Genomic DNA, 15,505 nt, shown 5'->3' with positions numbered 1-15,505 from the left:
ACACTCCCACTCGATGGCCACCATCACTAATGGTGTCAGTGACTATGTGATCGCGGTTGTGACGGGTCCCATTAAAACCTTCAAAAACTTCATTTGAGAAGAAAGGAAGGAAAGGGTACCTGCGCCTTAGTCTTGTTCAATACAAATACGGTGCAGCAATCACTCAACGCCAAGCCCTTTCCGAAACCACTCAAATCTTTCCCGAGCAAGGGGTTTGGTGAACCCATCAGCAATTTGTTCTGTGGTTGGGATATATTTGAGCTTCACTGTTCCGTTGTCTTGGACCTCTCCCTGCCACTTGCGTTGGATTTCCATATGTTTTGTGCGAGAGTGGTATTGTGGGTTCGAGGAGAGCGCAATGGCCCCTTGGTTATCCCCGCAGATGATCGTGGCGTTTAATCCTTGATTCATATTCAATTCGTTGAGAAGCCTTCTCAACCAGACTGCTTCTTTGGTGGCTTGTGTCTGCCCTAGAAATTCGGCTTCGCACGTTGAGAGGGCAACGACGCCCTGGCGTTTCGATTGCCAACTGATGGCCCCACTTCCAATGTTGAAGAGATACCCAACTGTTGATCGTCTCGTGTCACGACATCCTCCCCAATCTGCATCTGTGAAGCCTTTCAGTTTCTGAGGCTGACCCTTGTACGCGAGTCTGAGGCTCTTGGTTCCTTTGAGGTACCGCAGGATGCGTTGAGCGAGTTTTATGTGTTGGGGCCCAGGATTTGCCAGTGACCTACTCGCCACAGAGACTGCATACGCGATGTCCCCCCTGGTTCCAAGCATGATGTACATCAGAGATCCGACCATGCGTTGGTAAGAGGTCCTCTGATCTGGAGGGCACGTGTAGTCTGGACTGTTCTCTGGAAGCGGTGAGGTTTCTATCGGCGTGCCGATGGGAGCGCAGTTGCCGATATCAAATTGATGAGCAACCTTGTCAATGTATGCTTCTTGACTGAGGGACAGTTTCCTGTTTTGGCGGTCTCGCTGGATGGATATCCCAAGGTAGTAGCTGCATGGGCCCAGATCTGTCATCTGAAAACGGTTCCTTAGGCTCCGCTTGATCTTCTTGATCTCTGCGATACTCGGACCCACGATCAGGAGATCATCAACATATACCGCGATGTACATATTGCTCCGAACGAAGATACCAAGATCGGCGGTGATTGGCTCGAAGCCAAGACTGCGCAGGAAGTTCGTGAGGGTCTGGTACCAGATGCGAGGAGCCTGCTTTAATCCATAGAGGGCTTTTCGAAGCTTGCAAACCCTTGGGGTGCCATCCGTCATGTGATGGGGCTGTTCGACGTAGATCTCGTGGTCTATATGTCCGTACAAGAATGCGGTTTTGACATCCATTTGCTCGATCTCGAAGTCCAGGGCCGCTCCGATTGCGAAGAGGGCTTTGTAGCTCATTGGCTTGACAACCGAGGCAAAGGTTTCATCATAGTCAATACCGTCTTCTTGTGTGAAGCCTCTCACCACCCATCTGCTCTTATGGCGGAGTACTTCGCCGTGAGGTCCTCGTTTGAGTTTGAAGACCCATTTTCCACTGAGAACTCGCCGGTCTTTGGGGGGATCAACAAGCTCCCACGTTTTGTTTTGCTTGAGTGAGTTCACTTCTTCAAGCATTGCCCTTTTCCATTCGAGCCAGCTTGTGTCGTTCTTCGCTTGATGCAGGTTCTTTGGCTCAAAGGGTTCTGTTTCCTCTGCAGCTACCGTTAAGAGTGTTGGGATGATGTTCTCTTCGGGTATATTAATTAGTGCAAGCTCTTCTTCGCTCTCATCAGACGTGTCTAGTGTGACTTGTGGAGCACGAATCTTCATTTCAGGGTGATGATCTAGTGCTCCTTGTTGCACTTCATGAACTGGGTTGTCAAGTTCAAGTTGGAGTTCTGGATATCGTTGCCATTCTCCTGAACTTAGCCCTTGTTGAGCGTTGTCTTGTTGCTGGTCGCCACCGGGTGGTGAGTCAATCCCAAGGACAGAATCCTGATAAGCAGGTGATAGGGGTCCGAGGGCATCGTCACTCCGTATGGACGACAAGGTCCTGTCTCCCTGTACAGCAACAGCTGGCTGCGAGTCTTCGTTACTCGATTGAGACGACGTTGGGGTTTGCGAGTTATCGTTACTCCGAGGCAGTATGTGCGAGATATCGTTTCTCGGCTTAGGTAGGGCCCGCTCCGATGGTGCCATTGACAATTGGCGCCCCGAAGCAGGCACGGATGCTTGCCGGATGCCTACCGACGGTTGATTTATTAGTCCCACCGTCTCACTCCCCCTGCGGCAGCAGCCGTTGCCTCAGGTAAGCCTTCTTGTCTGGCTCCCACATCTTCTATAGTCTGTGTGGAGGGAGCTGTAAGGACTTCGTGAAATTCGGCGTTTGGAGTCCCAACGATTCTTCCGTCTTCCAGGAGGATACGGTAGTTGGTATTTCCTTCATAGCCTAGCAAAATGCATGGCCTTGTTCGCGGATCCGTAAGCTTCTTTCTTTGCTTTGGCGGGATCAAGTATTCCCCTTTGGATCCGATCACTCTGAGTCGTGATAGGTCAGGCTTGTCGCCATACCACGCTTGGTACGGAGTCATGTTGAGCTTCGATGACGGCGACCGGTTGGAGAGGAACGCTGCGGTTCGAGCAATTTCCGGCCAGAATGTAGACGGCAACCTCGCATGTGCTAAGGTAGGCCTAACCCGATCATAAATTGTCTTGTGGGCTCTTTCAGCGACCCCGTTCTGCTGGTGTTGATCCACTCCTGTCACCTCGGCTTGAATTGCGCGCGAGAACAACATGAACTTCATCTCGTCTCCCACATGTTCAGATATTCTGTCGAGACGTATTCGCCTGCATTTTCGTTCGGGGCGCTCATTGTGGTCGAGGAAGAACCGTAGTGATTCTATGACGAACTCTTGTCTTCGTGGTATAGGGATAATCTCGATCCAGCCCGTGAAATCGTCAACGATGGTGAGCCAGTAACGACTGCCGTCAAGGCCCTCGTCAAATGGCCCTGCAACGTCAATATGGAGGAGCTCCATTGCGTGTTCTCCTCTCCTGCTATTTCCTGATCTGCGGTGGGGTTTTTCGATCATTCGCCCCTGCAGACACGAATTGCATGGATGACGTGGCTCCATGTCCCGAACACCGTGAGCCTGCTTTTTGAGTCGCCGAAGATTTGCATCACTCATATGAGCAAGTCGATTGTGCCACAGAGACATTTGCGGGCTAACATGGTAAGAGGGAAAAGTCAGACTTGTCCACAGATCGAGTGCGTAGACTCCATGATATTCGTTGGCAGTATATAGATTCTTTTCGTTTGACTTGTTGCGAATGATAGCACTCCGGCTTGGGAATTCGACCTTTGCTCCTCGTTTGAGAAGCTGGAGCACCGATATGAGATTGGCGTGTGCAGATGGAACATAGAGGACGTTATCAAGCACAAGCCATTTCTTTCTGCCGCGTACATTGCAAAGGATATTCACTGTTCCCACTCCTGAGGGAGCCGTTGAGGTGTCAACGCCTGTAAGTGAGGGGCCATGGTACTTGGCCATTTGGACAAACCTCGAGGCACTATTGCAGACGTGCTGAGCGCATCCACTATCCACGATCCACGCGTCGCGAATAGAGAGGGTTTTTATCGCCATCATTATGGGAATATGGTCGGACAGGGCGAAATTGCCCTCGATATCGTTTCCAAATGCTTCGTTGACATCTTTCTCGGAGACTCTCGTCGCCATGAAAGTTGGTTTCTTTGGATCCTTTGGACCACCGGCATCATCATCCTCGTCATCCGTCGAAGGCCGCTTCTTCAACTGTTTGCGTGTGCCCGTATGCATCCTGCCTGGCTTTGGCTTCGGTCCATCTCCGTCTTTCTGTTTCTGTTTCGGATTCTTGGTGAAACATTCGGAGTCAACGTGATAAGGTTTTCGGCAGAAGGAGCAATATGGGACGTTATCGATCTCGATTCGACAAGTAGTTCCGTCCGACGACGGGATGAGTTTCTTGTCACCTGGCCCACGGACTAGAGCAAGAGCAGGAAGTGCTTGCGTCTCCATTGCTTGTTTACCCAATTGCCCCTTCCTATGCTCTTCCTCAATTGCCTTATTCTCGATATAGTCAAACGTGGGCGCCGCTTTCGTGACGGTCCCATTTGCGTCTCTTTCATTGACAAGGTCCATTTGTCGGAAGATATGATCGCGGAAGCTCTCGTACTCCGGACCGAGTGCATGCACGAAGAAAAATGTTCGCTCAATTTCGGAGGTTACGCAATCAGAGTCAAGGAGGAGTTTTTCAGCATGGATCTTCCTGATCTCTGCTCCGAGGGCTTGAGTGCTCCCACACTTGTCTCTTGTAAGGGCCATGTATCGCCGTTGGAGGTTAACATACGTGCCTGAGCCTTCTGGTTTGAAGTTGTCCTTGACTGCCTTAAGCAGTACTTGGACTCGAGGAATCTCAAAGGCATTGATTCTTTGCGCCGCATTGTGTGTCAGCTTTGCCGTGATCATCGCAGAATAGAAATTTTGGTGGTGAATCCATTGCCGTGCTTCTTCCTCTTCTATCGGTGGAGTCGCTCCATCGTCGGCAACCGCAGATATCCGAATGAACTCATTGACCTTCTGATTCCACCGAAACCAGTCGCTGGCATTATCTAATGTTGGGATTCCGTTATAGAACGTATTGATTCCGAATTGCTCAAACTTTGTGATTTCAGTCATGTCGGCAAAGGATGCTCCTCGGAGCTGAAGAATTCAGGGCTAGATATGTCGTTGGGCCGATCAGAGGTAACCGATTCACTATTTGATGACTGAGGCGAGCGCACCTCCAAGCCAAAGAGTTCAAGGCTTGACGCGGCACTGGGAAGACTTGAGACGATGGAAACGCTTCGATCTGATGAACTTGGCGTAGGCATCCGAGATGGAGGAGTATAGTCGCTGTCCGGGACTCCTTGTAGATTGAGAGAGTACTTGTACGATCTAAAGAAGTGGGGGAAACGACGTCGGTCAACAAGATATCCCGGCTTCCTTGGAGGGAAGATTGAGGGTCTGTTTGGCCTGAGTTTGTAACGACTCGAATTGCTGTTGTCGGAAATGAATGGATCCCCTCCACCCGCAGGGCTTGGTGAGGTGAAGGCCAAAGTCTCAATGTTGTTTTCTGACTGAGCAAGAGTGCGATAGCGACTTGTCCCCTGTGCGATACTGGAACATGTGGGTTGAGCTTGGGGGGAACCTGAGAGGTTTTCTCCAGTGTTGCGAGGAGCGATGATTGAGGTGGTGATCCTCGATGCTCGGCGTATGCGGTCTTCGGTGGACAGGCGCCAGTAGGCTCCCAAGAGTGCGTTCGGAGAAAGTAATGGGAAGTAGGATGTTTGGATTTTCTTGAAGCGCCAATGGCGAGTGTATCGGAGGTATGAGAGGATGTTCAGCTCCTCGTCCGTCCAAGAGTGTCTCTTTTGTAGTGTTTTCCGCATTTTTCTTCCGAAATGGCATTGTGGCTGGTGACTCTGAGAAGATGGTTACCGAGCTTGCTGCAAATGGTGACATGTCCCGGCAGTAGGTAACATTTGCGGTACCTCATGCCAGCTTCATAGTGTAACCGTAGCAATAATGGCATACTGTCAATGGCTATTTGCCGGAGAAACTCCCGAGGCTTGCTGCAAACGGTGACATGTCCTGGCTATGGGGACAACCCTGCGATACTCCGTGCCAGTGTGACAGTGTAACAGTAGCATTGATGGCATGCTGTCTGTAAGTCTTCAGTGAATGGAAGTTCATCCAGGTTATTGCTTTGAGAGGGTTCTGAGCAATAGAACTTCATATTGTTCATCAAGTTACTGAGAATATATGGTCAGTTTCTGAAGTTCATGGAGTTAGTTTCTGATAGAGAAGCTTAGCTGTAATGGCAGGGAAAGGATTTTTTTTTCTTGATATGCCTGCGTGCCCAAAGGTAAAGCCACCCGGGCTCATAACCTGTTGAGATAGGTAGTTGTAGTGTTCTTGTTGAGGTTACTATCAAAAGTGGGAACCCCGTCTATTTAAATGTCCATCGCTAGTCCTGCCATAAGCTTTGACCACTGCGATACTCAACAGGCCTTGCGAATACGAATATTCGTAGAGGTCTGTGATCTACGAATGCGAATGCGAATATCTCAAAATGTTACGAATATGTATTCGTGCCGACCCCTACATGTCGCTCCTAGTAGCACACTGGTTATGGGCAAAAGCGTGTCACAAGCTTACTTCCACAGCTCTTCTATCCCAAAGCATGGTGGTGTGTGGGGTCCGTATTTTCATCTTATCTGTCTTTAACATGTCTTGCATTCGCAGGTGTCCAATGTGCTAAAATATATATCATTGTTATCTTACTGCGCATCTTTTCCTAAAATGAACTCCGCAAAGCCTTGTTAGATTGTGGGCTCAACAAACGCTTACAAATAGAGCAGATGACACAGGGAAGTCTCTTTATGAACGAGATCCTAGTTGCCCCCATTAACAATGCGCACGATTTAATCATTATATGCTGCAGCCAGTCGTAGCCAATATATTTGGCCACATTCTGCGCAAATATTTGCATCTAAGCCAGGTTGTATTCCTTGATCAACTTTCCAGCGCAAGTTGCACCAGTGACATAGGCCACTGCCTGGACATGGGCATTGACCAACACCGGCACAACACCCATATCAGCAATCCGCAGATTCTCAATGCCCATTACCTTGAAATCAGGATCGACGACTGCGTCAACGTCGCCCTTTTTGCCCATTTTGACTGTTCCTGTCATATGCCAACTTGACAAGATATTCTGGCGCCAATATTCGAGCAGGTCCTCATCCGATTCGCTTTTGGGCATAGCTAGCTCGGCCACATTGTCCTTTGTATAAGATTCATGTTTGGCAACGCGGAAAGAGTCTCGCAGAGCCTCAATTGCAAGCCGACGGTCGAAGGGGTGGGCAAGGAACTTGGGATTGAAAAGAAGCGGAGCATCGGGGTCCGACGATTGCAGAGTGACTTCTCCACGGGTCTGTGCATTGAACAAGAAAACCAACAAGCAAGAGTAATTCAAGGCCTCGGCTGGGAAGTCCGGGATGAACCAGTGAATAGGGAAATGGGTGATAATCTCGTAGTGTGGCACGGTCTCCTGAAGGAGATATCGCTGTTCGTCTTCCGGGAGAGCCTTAAATTCTGGCGTGGAAGTGAGCTGTTCGGTAAGCTTGAACCAGCCAATACCCAATTCACAAGCAAACTTTGCCCAGGGGCCGCTTCCATGTTCTTCCCATTCCTTTTTAGCGGCATCCATGGCGGCCTGGGAACCATAGAAGGCCTTTCGGTCCGTACTGTTATCGGTGCGAGTGTTCACCATCGGGACGAAGCAATGGTCGCGAAGTCCTTGGCCGACGGCGGGGGCATCGTGAACGACGTCGATGTTGTATTGTTTCAGTTGGGCGGCGGGGCCGATTCCCGAATGCATCAAGATGCGAGGGTCATTGAGTGAACCGGCGGATAGAATAACCTCCTTTGTAGCAAATTCTATGGATGCAGTCATATTAGCCTATCTAGATACGATCATAGGTGTGAGGGTGGGGCCAAATGGGTTGGACTCACATTTCTTTTCGTTCGCTTCCACGCCGACAGCCTTGTTTCCTTCCAGGAGAACACGCTGCACCGGCGAATCCGTAGCGATCGTCAGATTATTCTTCTCTCCGCCAACAATCAGATCCCCTGCCGTTGAGCACAGCCCTTGATAGGCTGAGTTAATCGACACCGATATTCCGATGGGGTTACCCGAGTTATGGTCGGGGTTCAAGGGAAATCCAGCCTGCTCGAAAACATCCAACAGCTCGGGCAAGTCTCTTTCCCACTCGCGTGCAAAGCCTACGTGCAAAGGGCCTTTGCTACCATGATCCTCTGGCTTTGGATTGGCGTATTTCTTGTCCATACCCTCCGGGGTCTCTCCGTGAAAGGTTTCCAGATCCTTCAATCTCCTCTGGATACTCTGCCACCCGTAATAATCATCACCGACGATGCGCGCCCACTCCTGATAATCGTCACGCGCGCCAACACTGTACACACCAAAGTTGATGGCGCTCGATCCGCCCATGCACTGGCCGCGACTGTAGTCAATCTCGCGGTTATTGCAATCTTTCTGCGGGGAGGTCTTGTAGCCCCAGTTCATGGACTGGTTTTGGAAAGTAATCCATCGCTCTCCGTCCACGCGAAGATTACGATCTTCCTTGTTCTCACCTGCTTCCAGAAGCAGGACTCGTGGCTTTGCGGCCGAGTTGGCAAGTTTGGCGGCGAGTGCACTGCCAGCCGGGCCACCTATCAAATATCAGCTAGGGGACACAAGAGTTAGAATATTTGGGAGGGAGTTCGATGTTTGGTCCCTGAGAGCTCTGATCTAACTTTAGGGATACCATGGTAGACCATTTGGGACCCGCGGGAATAAACCGAAACCTTATCCAAAGGCTATTACTCACTTCCGACAATAATAAACTCAAAGGAAGACATGTTCAGCGGAGCGATGCGAGTCAAGGGTAAGGAAAAGAAAAACAATGAGAGAGGGATTCGCAGCAAACTCCAGGGACAAAAGCATATATAACTTGAAACTTTCTCGAACCGACGGGCTAACGGAAAGAAGCCGACTTTGTTTGGCCGTTAGGAATTCTAGTCGTCGGTTTTAACCCCTGAAATGGGGCTTCTGGGATCAGAATTGCTGGTCAGTTCTCTTGGTGGAGTAAGGTTGGCAGTTCCGCTAAAACATCCCCACCTCTGGATAACGCTATAGTGGTGCTTGGCGGGCCAACACGAGCTCCACTGGGGTCAAAATAAAAATCATCCAGTTACACACTGCTGGGTTGACCAATATTGTTTTTGCCCATCATCACCGATCAGAACCAAGTATTTTTTAGTCTCATGGTAGCTAGCTCTATATGGCAAGTGGAGATAGGGGAAATTGCAAACTTTTGAAATGACCTCTGTACTCCGAACTCTGTAGATAATACCTGTTGACAGCGAACACTACGGGGTAATGAACATAGATAAACATGGTCTGTATGATAAGGATGTGACGAGGATTGGCCAATCAAAGCGCCCTGCTTATGACTGGTACGTGAGATGCCGGATTTCTCTCCACATGGCGCTTCGCCGCATGGTTGCCTGAACTTTGTTTGTCAGCTCGGACAAGCTTTTCAAAGCATTTTGGGCCGGGGGCCCATGCACGAGGCATGTTGATATTACATGAATAGTTTAACCGAAGCAGCTTTGGTATCCTATTCATTAGGGGCGTGTACGTTCTACCTGGAATTGACTTTTGTGGCGGGATTTAACTTCTGTCTTCGTGGTAGACACCGAACCTCAGCCGCCGATTTACGGTGGCATGGCTGAGACAACGGAGAGTGAACACTCTGGATTCCGGGGGTCAATAACTGAAAAGTACCCCGTTTCCGAATCAGTTGATGGTCGTGGAAACCTCCAGTCCCCGGGATTTTGGCCCATAATAAAATGGTCAAAAACGTGCACGGCACCATCTCATGCTTTGCCACTCCAATTTGTGCAAAGCTAACATATCGTTGATATTTCCTTGATTAGTATTCCCCGGAGGCCAATCATGAGGCGTGTTTAAGACGATATCGAATCGGCGGATGACAAGTGGGGGATGTTAACTTGGTCCATTCCTGAACTCAATTCTACGTATCTTTTACACCAGCTGTCCAGGGTAGCAATTGGCCGGGCGGTCTCTCCTATTAGAGTGGACTTGGCGGAGCAACGTGCTTGAGAAATCGACGATCTTGCTTATTTTATCCCGTCCTGATCTTTCACATTTTCCGTCATCTGGATTCCTAGCCATCGCACACTCTTGGAAATGGCGGGCAATGTCGAGGCATGGGTATTGCTATCTTTAGCACTGTTCACAATCCTTGTGCGGATCTTTGTACGATGGAAGCTTGTCGGACCTGCCAATTTTCAGCTCGATGACTATCTCATGCCTTTGGCCGGGGTATGCTCTTACGTCTTTCTATGTTTTGTGTATGCGCTAAGATTAACTCGCACAGATTGTATTTGTATTGGAGACAGTAGCAGCATATCTCGTTGTTGCCAATTATCAGGGCTTGACCAACAGCTATATGACAGACGAGGAACGGAAAAGTGTTGACCTAAGCTCTAAGGAGGCGTCTAATCGAGTTGCGGGTTCAAAGATCCAAGTCATTGGATGGTCGCTATACGTCGCAATTCTTTGGCTTGTCAAGATCAGCCTGGCTGTTTTTTATTCTCGATTAACGTGCGCTCCACATACCTCCCCCATTTATTCCAAAAAATATTGAAATGCTGATGAAATTGCAGAACTGGCCTCCAAAGCCTTCCGACCCGTGTACGAATCGCCTATGGTATCCTAGCCGTGACGTGGATTGCAACTCAGTTGTCTCTTCTTTTATCATGCCAGCCTTTCCACGCTTTCTGGCAGATTAGCCCAAATCCCGGCAGTGAGTAACCCCGGTCTTTAACAGGCTTGAGTCTCACGTCTAACTTAATACGCCAGAGTTTTGCCAACCAACAAACTCCCCAGTATACGTTCTCGTCGTGGTGATACTCAACATCATCACTGACATCTACCTACTTTCAATTCCACTACCTCTGCTATGGAAAGTCAATATCAGCTTGAAACGCAAAGTTCCTCTGATGGCCCTCTTTTCCGGTGCTGCATTCGTCATCACAGCGTCAATTATTCGAGCCGTTACCATTATGAGTGTAAGTCCCGTTATAATGGTAACCTTTACGAGTACATTCTTTCTGACAAATCACATGCAGTCGGGCCCCGATGGCGCCGAGGCCGGCTCTAAATGGGCTTGTCGCGAGACATTCGTTTCAATCGTGGTCTCTAATCTGCCCATCATTCAACCACTTCTTCGCAAAAGCTTCAAAAAAATTGGTCTTTCTCAACTCTTTAGCTCCTCTGGCAAACCATCTGGACAGTCTTACCCACTCTCAGGCTTGAAGACTATGACAAATCGCGGTGATCGAGACACAAAGAAGAGTAAAATCAATACCGCAGCGCCGTCGCATATGCAGATTTCTGCGAGGGGAAGTGATGAGCATATTCTTACTGAGCCTGAGCCTTCTTCAAAGGATATTACTGTAGTCTCAGAGACTGTTGTGCAGAGTGAGCCATGGAGCTGGGATGAAGCCAATGGGAAACATTCGACATCATCACCGAAAGAATGGGGGAGTCGACTGGCAGACCGGTGAAGCCATAGAAGTTGAATATGCTGATTTATTGTGCGGTATATCACGTATTTGAAGGTCTGACATCTATCTTCAAAGCCTTTATTAATAGCCTAGTAATGCCTCCATTTTTAATACGTCTTCAGGAACAAAGTGACTGTGAAATATATTATAATTAACGTGTCCAATTTCAGATATCGATCTTTTCTAGTAGAATGTAGGCGGGTGATTTCATCACATTGCGGTTTAGGTCAAAATAGGTAAGTATATCTTATGTATTTAAAGTTATGTTCTCTATATTAACCCGGCTCTATTAGGGGTACAGCCGCATCGGATCATGATAGCGCATTACTCCTGTGCTAAAAGCCACCGCAGAGCAAAGCCACGGCATCATGATCTATATTAAATGGCTTTAGATGATGTCGGGACATATCCTCCCGTCAGAATAAGCAAAGACACTTTGTACGTAATCTTGCTAAGCTGCGGCTCCCGCCGTATGGATTCAGGGGCATTGGACCACGACCTGGAAGACACATCTATCTACATGAATCAATCAACTTTCGCTTTAGGAGCATGGACAATGTTCACTTTACTGTGTACACGGTACCTAGCTGGTGATACCAACAATATCTTTTTATTTTTATCTTTATTTTTCCCCTCGAATCCTGCTATTGCAAGAATGCGATGAACAGATACGGTCATATGATTGTTTATTTTTGACATTTATCACTGTTGGTATCACCAGCTAGGTACTGTGTACACAGTTAAGTGGACAGTGGTTATGCTTCCAAAGCAAAAGTCAATTGATTCATGTAGATAGATGTGTTCGTTCCAGGTCATCTCAGGTTCCAAGATACCCCTTAATCCCATGCACGGATGGACACTCGGCGGTCACAACACCGGAGCCGCAGCTCCGCGCAAGAATGCGTACACCAAGAACGGGACGTTATGTCCCGACAATAAGTGTAAATGTTGGTATCACCAGCTAGGTACCGTGTAAACAGTTAAGTGAACAGTGTTCATGCTTCTAAAGCGAAAGTTGATTGATTCATGTAGATAGATGTGTATATCAGGTCGTGGTCCAATGCCCCTGAATCCATACGGCGGGAGCCGCAGCTTAGCAAAATTACGTACAAAGTGTCTTTGCTTATTCTGACGGGAGGATATGTCCCGACAGTAAATAATATGGTCAAACAGAAGATAAAGTTTTGACTACTTATAGAATGGCCATTTTGAACAGGTTCGAGTTTGACTTAAACAGGTTTGGATTAAACAGCTTAAAGCTCGAGCAACTCAATGAATGTGTAGCCACAAAGTTAGGTGGTCTTATATTTTGCCTATACTGGTTTGGATATTGCATGGGCGAGATTAACTATCCTGTTGCTCTGCGATCATTATTTGCCTCTTTGAGGTAACCTACGCCATTTAAAGGCGGTGTTAATTGGGCGGACATAAGATCTTTGAACAATATTGACAGTTTTACGACTCTAGTTGGTAGATCAAACGATGGAAGCGAATAAAGTGAAGATGGGAGGTGCGAAGTTAATGTAAGTTAGATCCGGTCTCATGCAGTGTTCGTAAGGTAATGGCGACACAACATCCGTAAGTCAGTCAGTGTTCCTCAGAGAACAGGGCTGCGGATACTTCCACATCTCACATGTGGCACCTAAGATGACGCTAAGGAAACATTACAGAAAATCTATGATTAGGCCTCTCATTCAACAGTTGATATTTCTTACGAAAAAAAATAGCAGGAATATTGGAATCGCTAACTCGCTAGTTGTTGTCAACCCAGTTCCCGTGCAGACCAGGTCTAAGTCTCAAAGGAAGCATGATAATAGCCCGGGCCTTGGTGAAATCGCGACAATCGAGAAGATGCAGCTCACTGGACATGTTGCGATAGTTGTTTACCAGTGCCATCAAATATCCATCACCTTCCTCCGTAGAGCACGCACGAGGAATGAAAATGGGTTCTTGCACGAGATGCGTGCTTCCGGGGAAGTAAATTTCCGTTTTGCCCGTGCTTTCGTCATGATGTGCCAGCGAGTTATAAGGAGGATATCCACCGCCCATGACCGGGCCGATAGCTGCAAAGTCCGTTCCCAAGCTGGGGTCCATGAGATCAAAGTAGCAGTGGCTATATTTTCTTCCAAAAAAACGATCATCAATGCGATAAAATTCCGAATTTCCATCGTGCAAAACCTCCGGCTCTGGGAGGTTTTCTTCCTCCGCCTTAGGATCCACAGTAAAGCGTGTTAACTGAGTGTGGATCTTGCTAGGCTCGGGCGAATTGCCCTGAGCATCTGCCCACCAGAAAAAGACATTCTTGTCACTGAGTCCGAGATCGAAGACAATCTTCCCGTCATCTTGCTCATAGGCATTGGCAGTATGGCTGGGGAACGAATTCTTATATGTGAACCACTGCGAATGGCGTGTGAGGACATAGTAAAACATACAACACTGGGTATAGAAATCCGCTTACCTTCACATCCGAAGGCTTAGCTCCGTACCTGGGGATCACGCCGATATATAAGGGGGTCTCAGGGCTCCATTGCCAGTGTTCTCCACCCTGCTTCAATCGTTCAAGATCACTTAACTGGGGAATCACAGGGAAAAGAACCTGACACAGAGGATCATGGTTAGATGCCGACATCGTGCCACAAATGGGTATCAAAGAGCAACACTCACCCAGTTCTCTGTCACCGCGCAGTCATGGATCATTCCACAAACGGGAGCCACTAGCCAAACCGTCTGGGTGAACTTACCGTCAGGACCAATGGTATAATAGCAAATGTCGGGGCTGCCGTCTCCCTTTGCTTCGTAACCGAAACAGACCAATTCTCCAGTCATTGAATCGGTCTTGGGATGGGCAGTGAAGGTCACGCTGGGAAGCTGGCCGTCAAAGGTATACAAGCCCTTTGTTTCCAGGGTCTTTGGATCCATCGCATATGGGGGAGAGTCCTCCTTGAGAGCCAAGAGCTGGCCGTTGAAGCTGACAATATTGGTATTGGCAGTACTTCTAACGTTGAATCCCACGGCATCGGTAAACTTGTTTCGGTATTTTCCTGATTGAAAACAGTTGTTTTAGCCAGCTCTATAATATATCTAAAGCGGGGGGATGGAGGCCACGTGGGCTGGGAAATGCGTACCAATGAGCGCGCGGCCAGCTTCTCTCTCGCGTACGAACTTCTCGGTGCGAACATATTTTTGCTGAAAGGTCACTGAACCGTTCTTGATGCGGAATGCGCTGATATTTCCGTCTCCATTGAACCACTAATTACCTGAGTGTTAGGGCGCCAAGAAGAATGTGGAATAGTAAACTTAGGTGGATACATACGGGATCATTGTCGATAAAAGGAGGCAACTGAGGATCAGGCATGACACGGTAGAAAGTACCGTCGATGTCATTTGGAAGATCTCCATGTACCTCCAGATTTTGAATCTCGCCCTCGAATCGGCATGGCTTCATAAAATCTGAGAATTGAGGGCGGTCGGGAAAATGCTGAGGAGCAGGGGATGCCATTTCCGATTTGATTTAGAGCAATGATCTTAAGTGGCGCGATAGGAGGTTGGTGAGGATTGACGTTGATATACGTTTCGTTTTCACCTCTAGGCGCATGGCATGGCCACAGGCACGAGGAACGGGAAACTCGGAAACTTCCCGGAGAATCCCCGAAGCCACGCTATACCCTCGGGGAGATATCGGGATGGCGGTGATGGCCCTCGGGGGAAGTACGGATCGTTTCCGCTATGTTCTTGTGCCCTGAAACGGACGAAGTGAGAAAAAGGTTCTACCTTCGCGCCCAGGTAGTACAATAGGTATGTAGGAACTACTTTCAAAGTCGTTCTTTTCATTCTTTTCGTTCTTTCCATTCTTTTCGTTCTTTCAAAGAGAAAACAGAAGAAGTTAAGCCGAGTCAATGTTTGGAATCATGAAATAGCACTACTTTCCAACAGAAAAACTTAGTCTGTGCTATGTAGTTATTAGGTTCAACATCAACGCCCCAGTCATAGTGTGGATTTAGGCTTACATAAAAGTAATTGAAATCCCAGTCGACGTCGACATAGACGTTGCATTGGATTCATGGGACAATGCCCTGGCTTGCGATTACGCTGTCCATGTTTTCTTAGATGGAATAGCCATGGAGTTACAATCTGGTGAATCCGATAATTTTCGAGGCCAAAGTGCTTATTTAAGCATACATTAAGCCCTTTTGAGTTTGGCGGTCAAAACTAAACTTCTTTTGGAACGTCAGCGTACTTATCTGCGATATTATGATATATCCGATTCCTACACTGAC

At 48.2% G+C, this 15,505-nt stretch overlaps 4 protein-coding genes across 4 annotated transcripts; 1 reads left to right on the top strand and 3 right to left on the bottom strand.

Moving 5' to 3' along the window:
- Positions 1-2,252: 2,252 nt before the first annotated feature.
- Positions 2,253-5,458, bottom strand: N7446_012603 (GAG-pre-integrase domain-containing protein; the record flags this gene model as incomplete). The annotated part of the gene is made up of 2 exons (XM_058521345.1): positions 2,253-4,730; positions 4,811-5,458. The coding sequence occupies 2 exons, from the start codon at positions 5,456-5,458 to the stop codon at positions 2,253-2,255; spliced, it is 3,126 nt and encodes a 1,041-aa protein (XP_058366711.1).
- Positions 5,459-6,561: 1,103 nt separating this feature from the next.
- Positions 6,562-8,492, bottom strand: N7446_012602 (GMC family oxidoreductase; the record flags this gene model as incomplete). The annotated part of the gene is given in 3 exon segments (XM_058521344.1): positions 6,562-7,533; positions 7,546-8,303; positions 8,462-8,492. 3 exon segments carry the CDS (start codon positions 8,490-8,492, stop codon positions 6,562-6,564), a joined length of 1,761 nt encoding a protein of 586 aa, XP_058366710.1.
- A 1,354-nt stretch (positions 8,493-9,846) lies between these two features.
- N7446_012601 (uncharacterized protein) lies at positions 9,847-11,228 on the top strand (the record flags this gene model as incomplete). The annotated part of the gene is made up of 5 exons (XM_058521343.1): positions 9,847-9,981; positions 10,037-10,263; positions 10,326-10,465; positions 10,522-10,730; positions 10,791-11,228. 5 exons carry the CDS (start codon positions 9,847-9,849, stop codon positions 11,226-11,228), a joined length of 1,149 nt encoding a protein of 382 aa, XP_058366709.1.
- Positions 11,229-12,980: 1,752 nt separating this feature from the next.
- On the bottom strand, positions 12,981-14,727 carry N7446_012600 (carotenoid oxygenase family protein; the record flags this gene model as incomplete). The annotated part of the gene is made up of 5 exons (XM_058521342.1): positions 12,981-13,625; positions 13,687-13,824; positions 13,893-14,269; positions 14,354-14,477; positions 14,542-14,727. 5 exons carry the CDS (start codon positions 14,725-14,727, stop codon positions 12,981-12,983), a joined length of 1,470 nt encoding a protein of 489 aa, XP_058366708.1.
- Positions 14,728-15,505: the final 778 nt, after the last annotated feature.

The sequence above is a fragment of the Penicillium canescens genome, assembly GCF_028828765.1.
Source record: "Penicillium canescens strain IBT 15451 chromosome Unknown utg000010l_segment0_segment0, whole genome shotgun sequence".
Taxonomy (NCBI): domain Eukaryota; kingdom Fungi; phylum Ascomycota; class Eurotiomycetes; order Eurotiales; family Aspergillaceae; genus Penicillium; species Penicillium canescens.
This window is presented reverse-complemented; position numbering and strand designations above follow the sequence as displayed.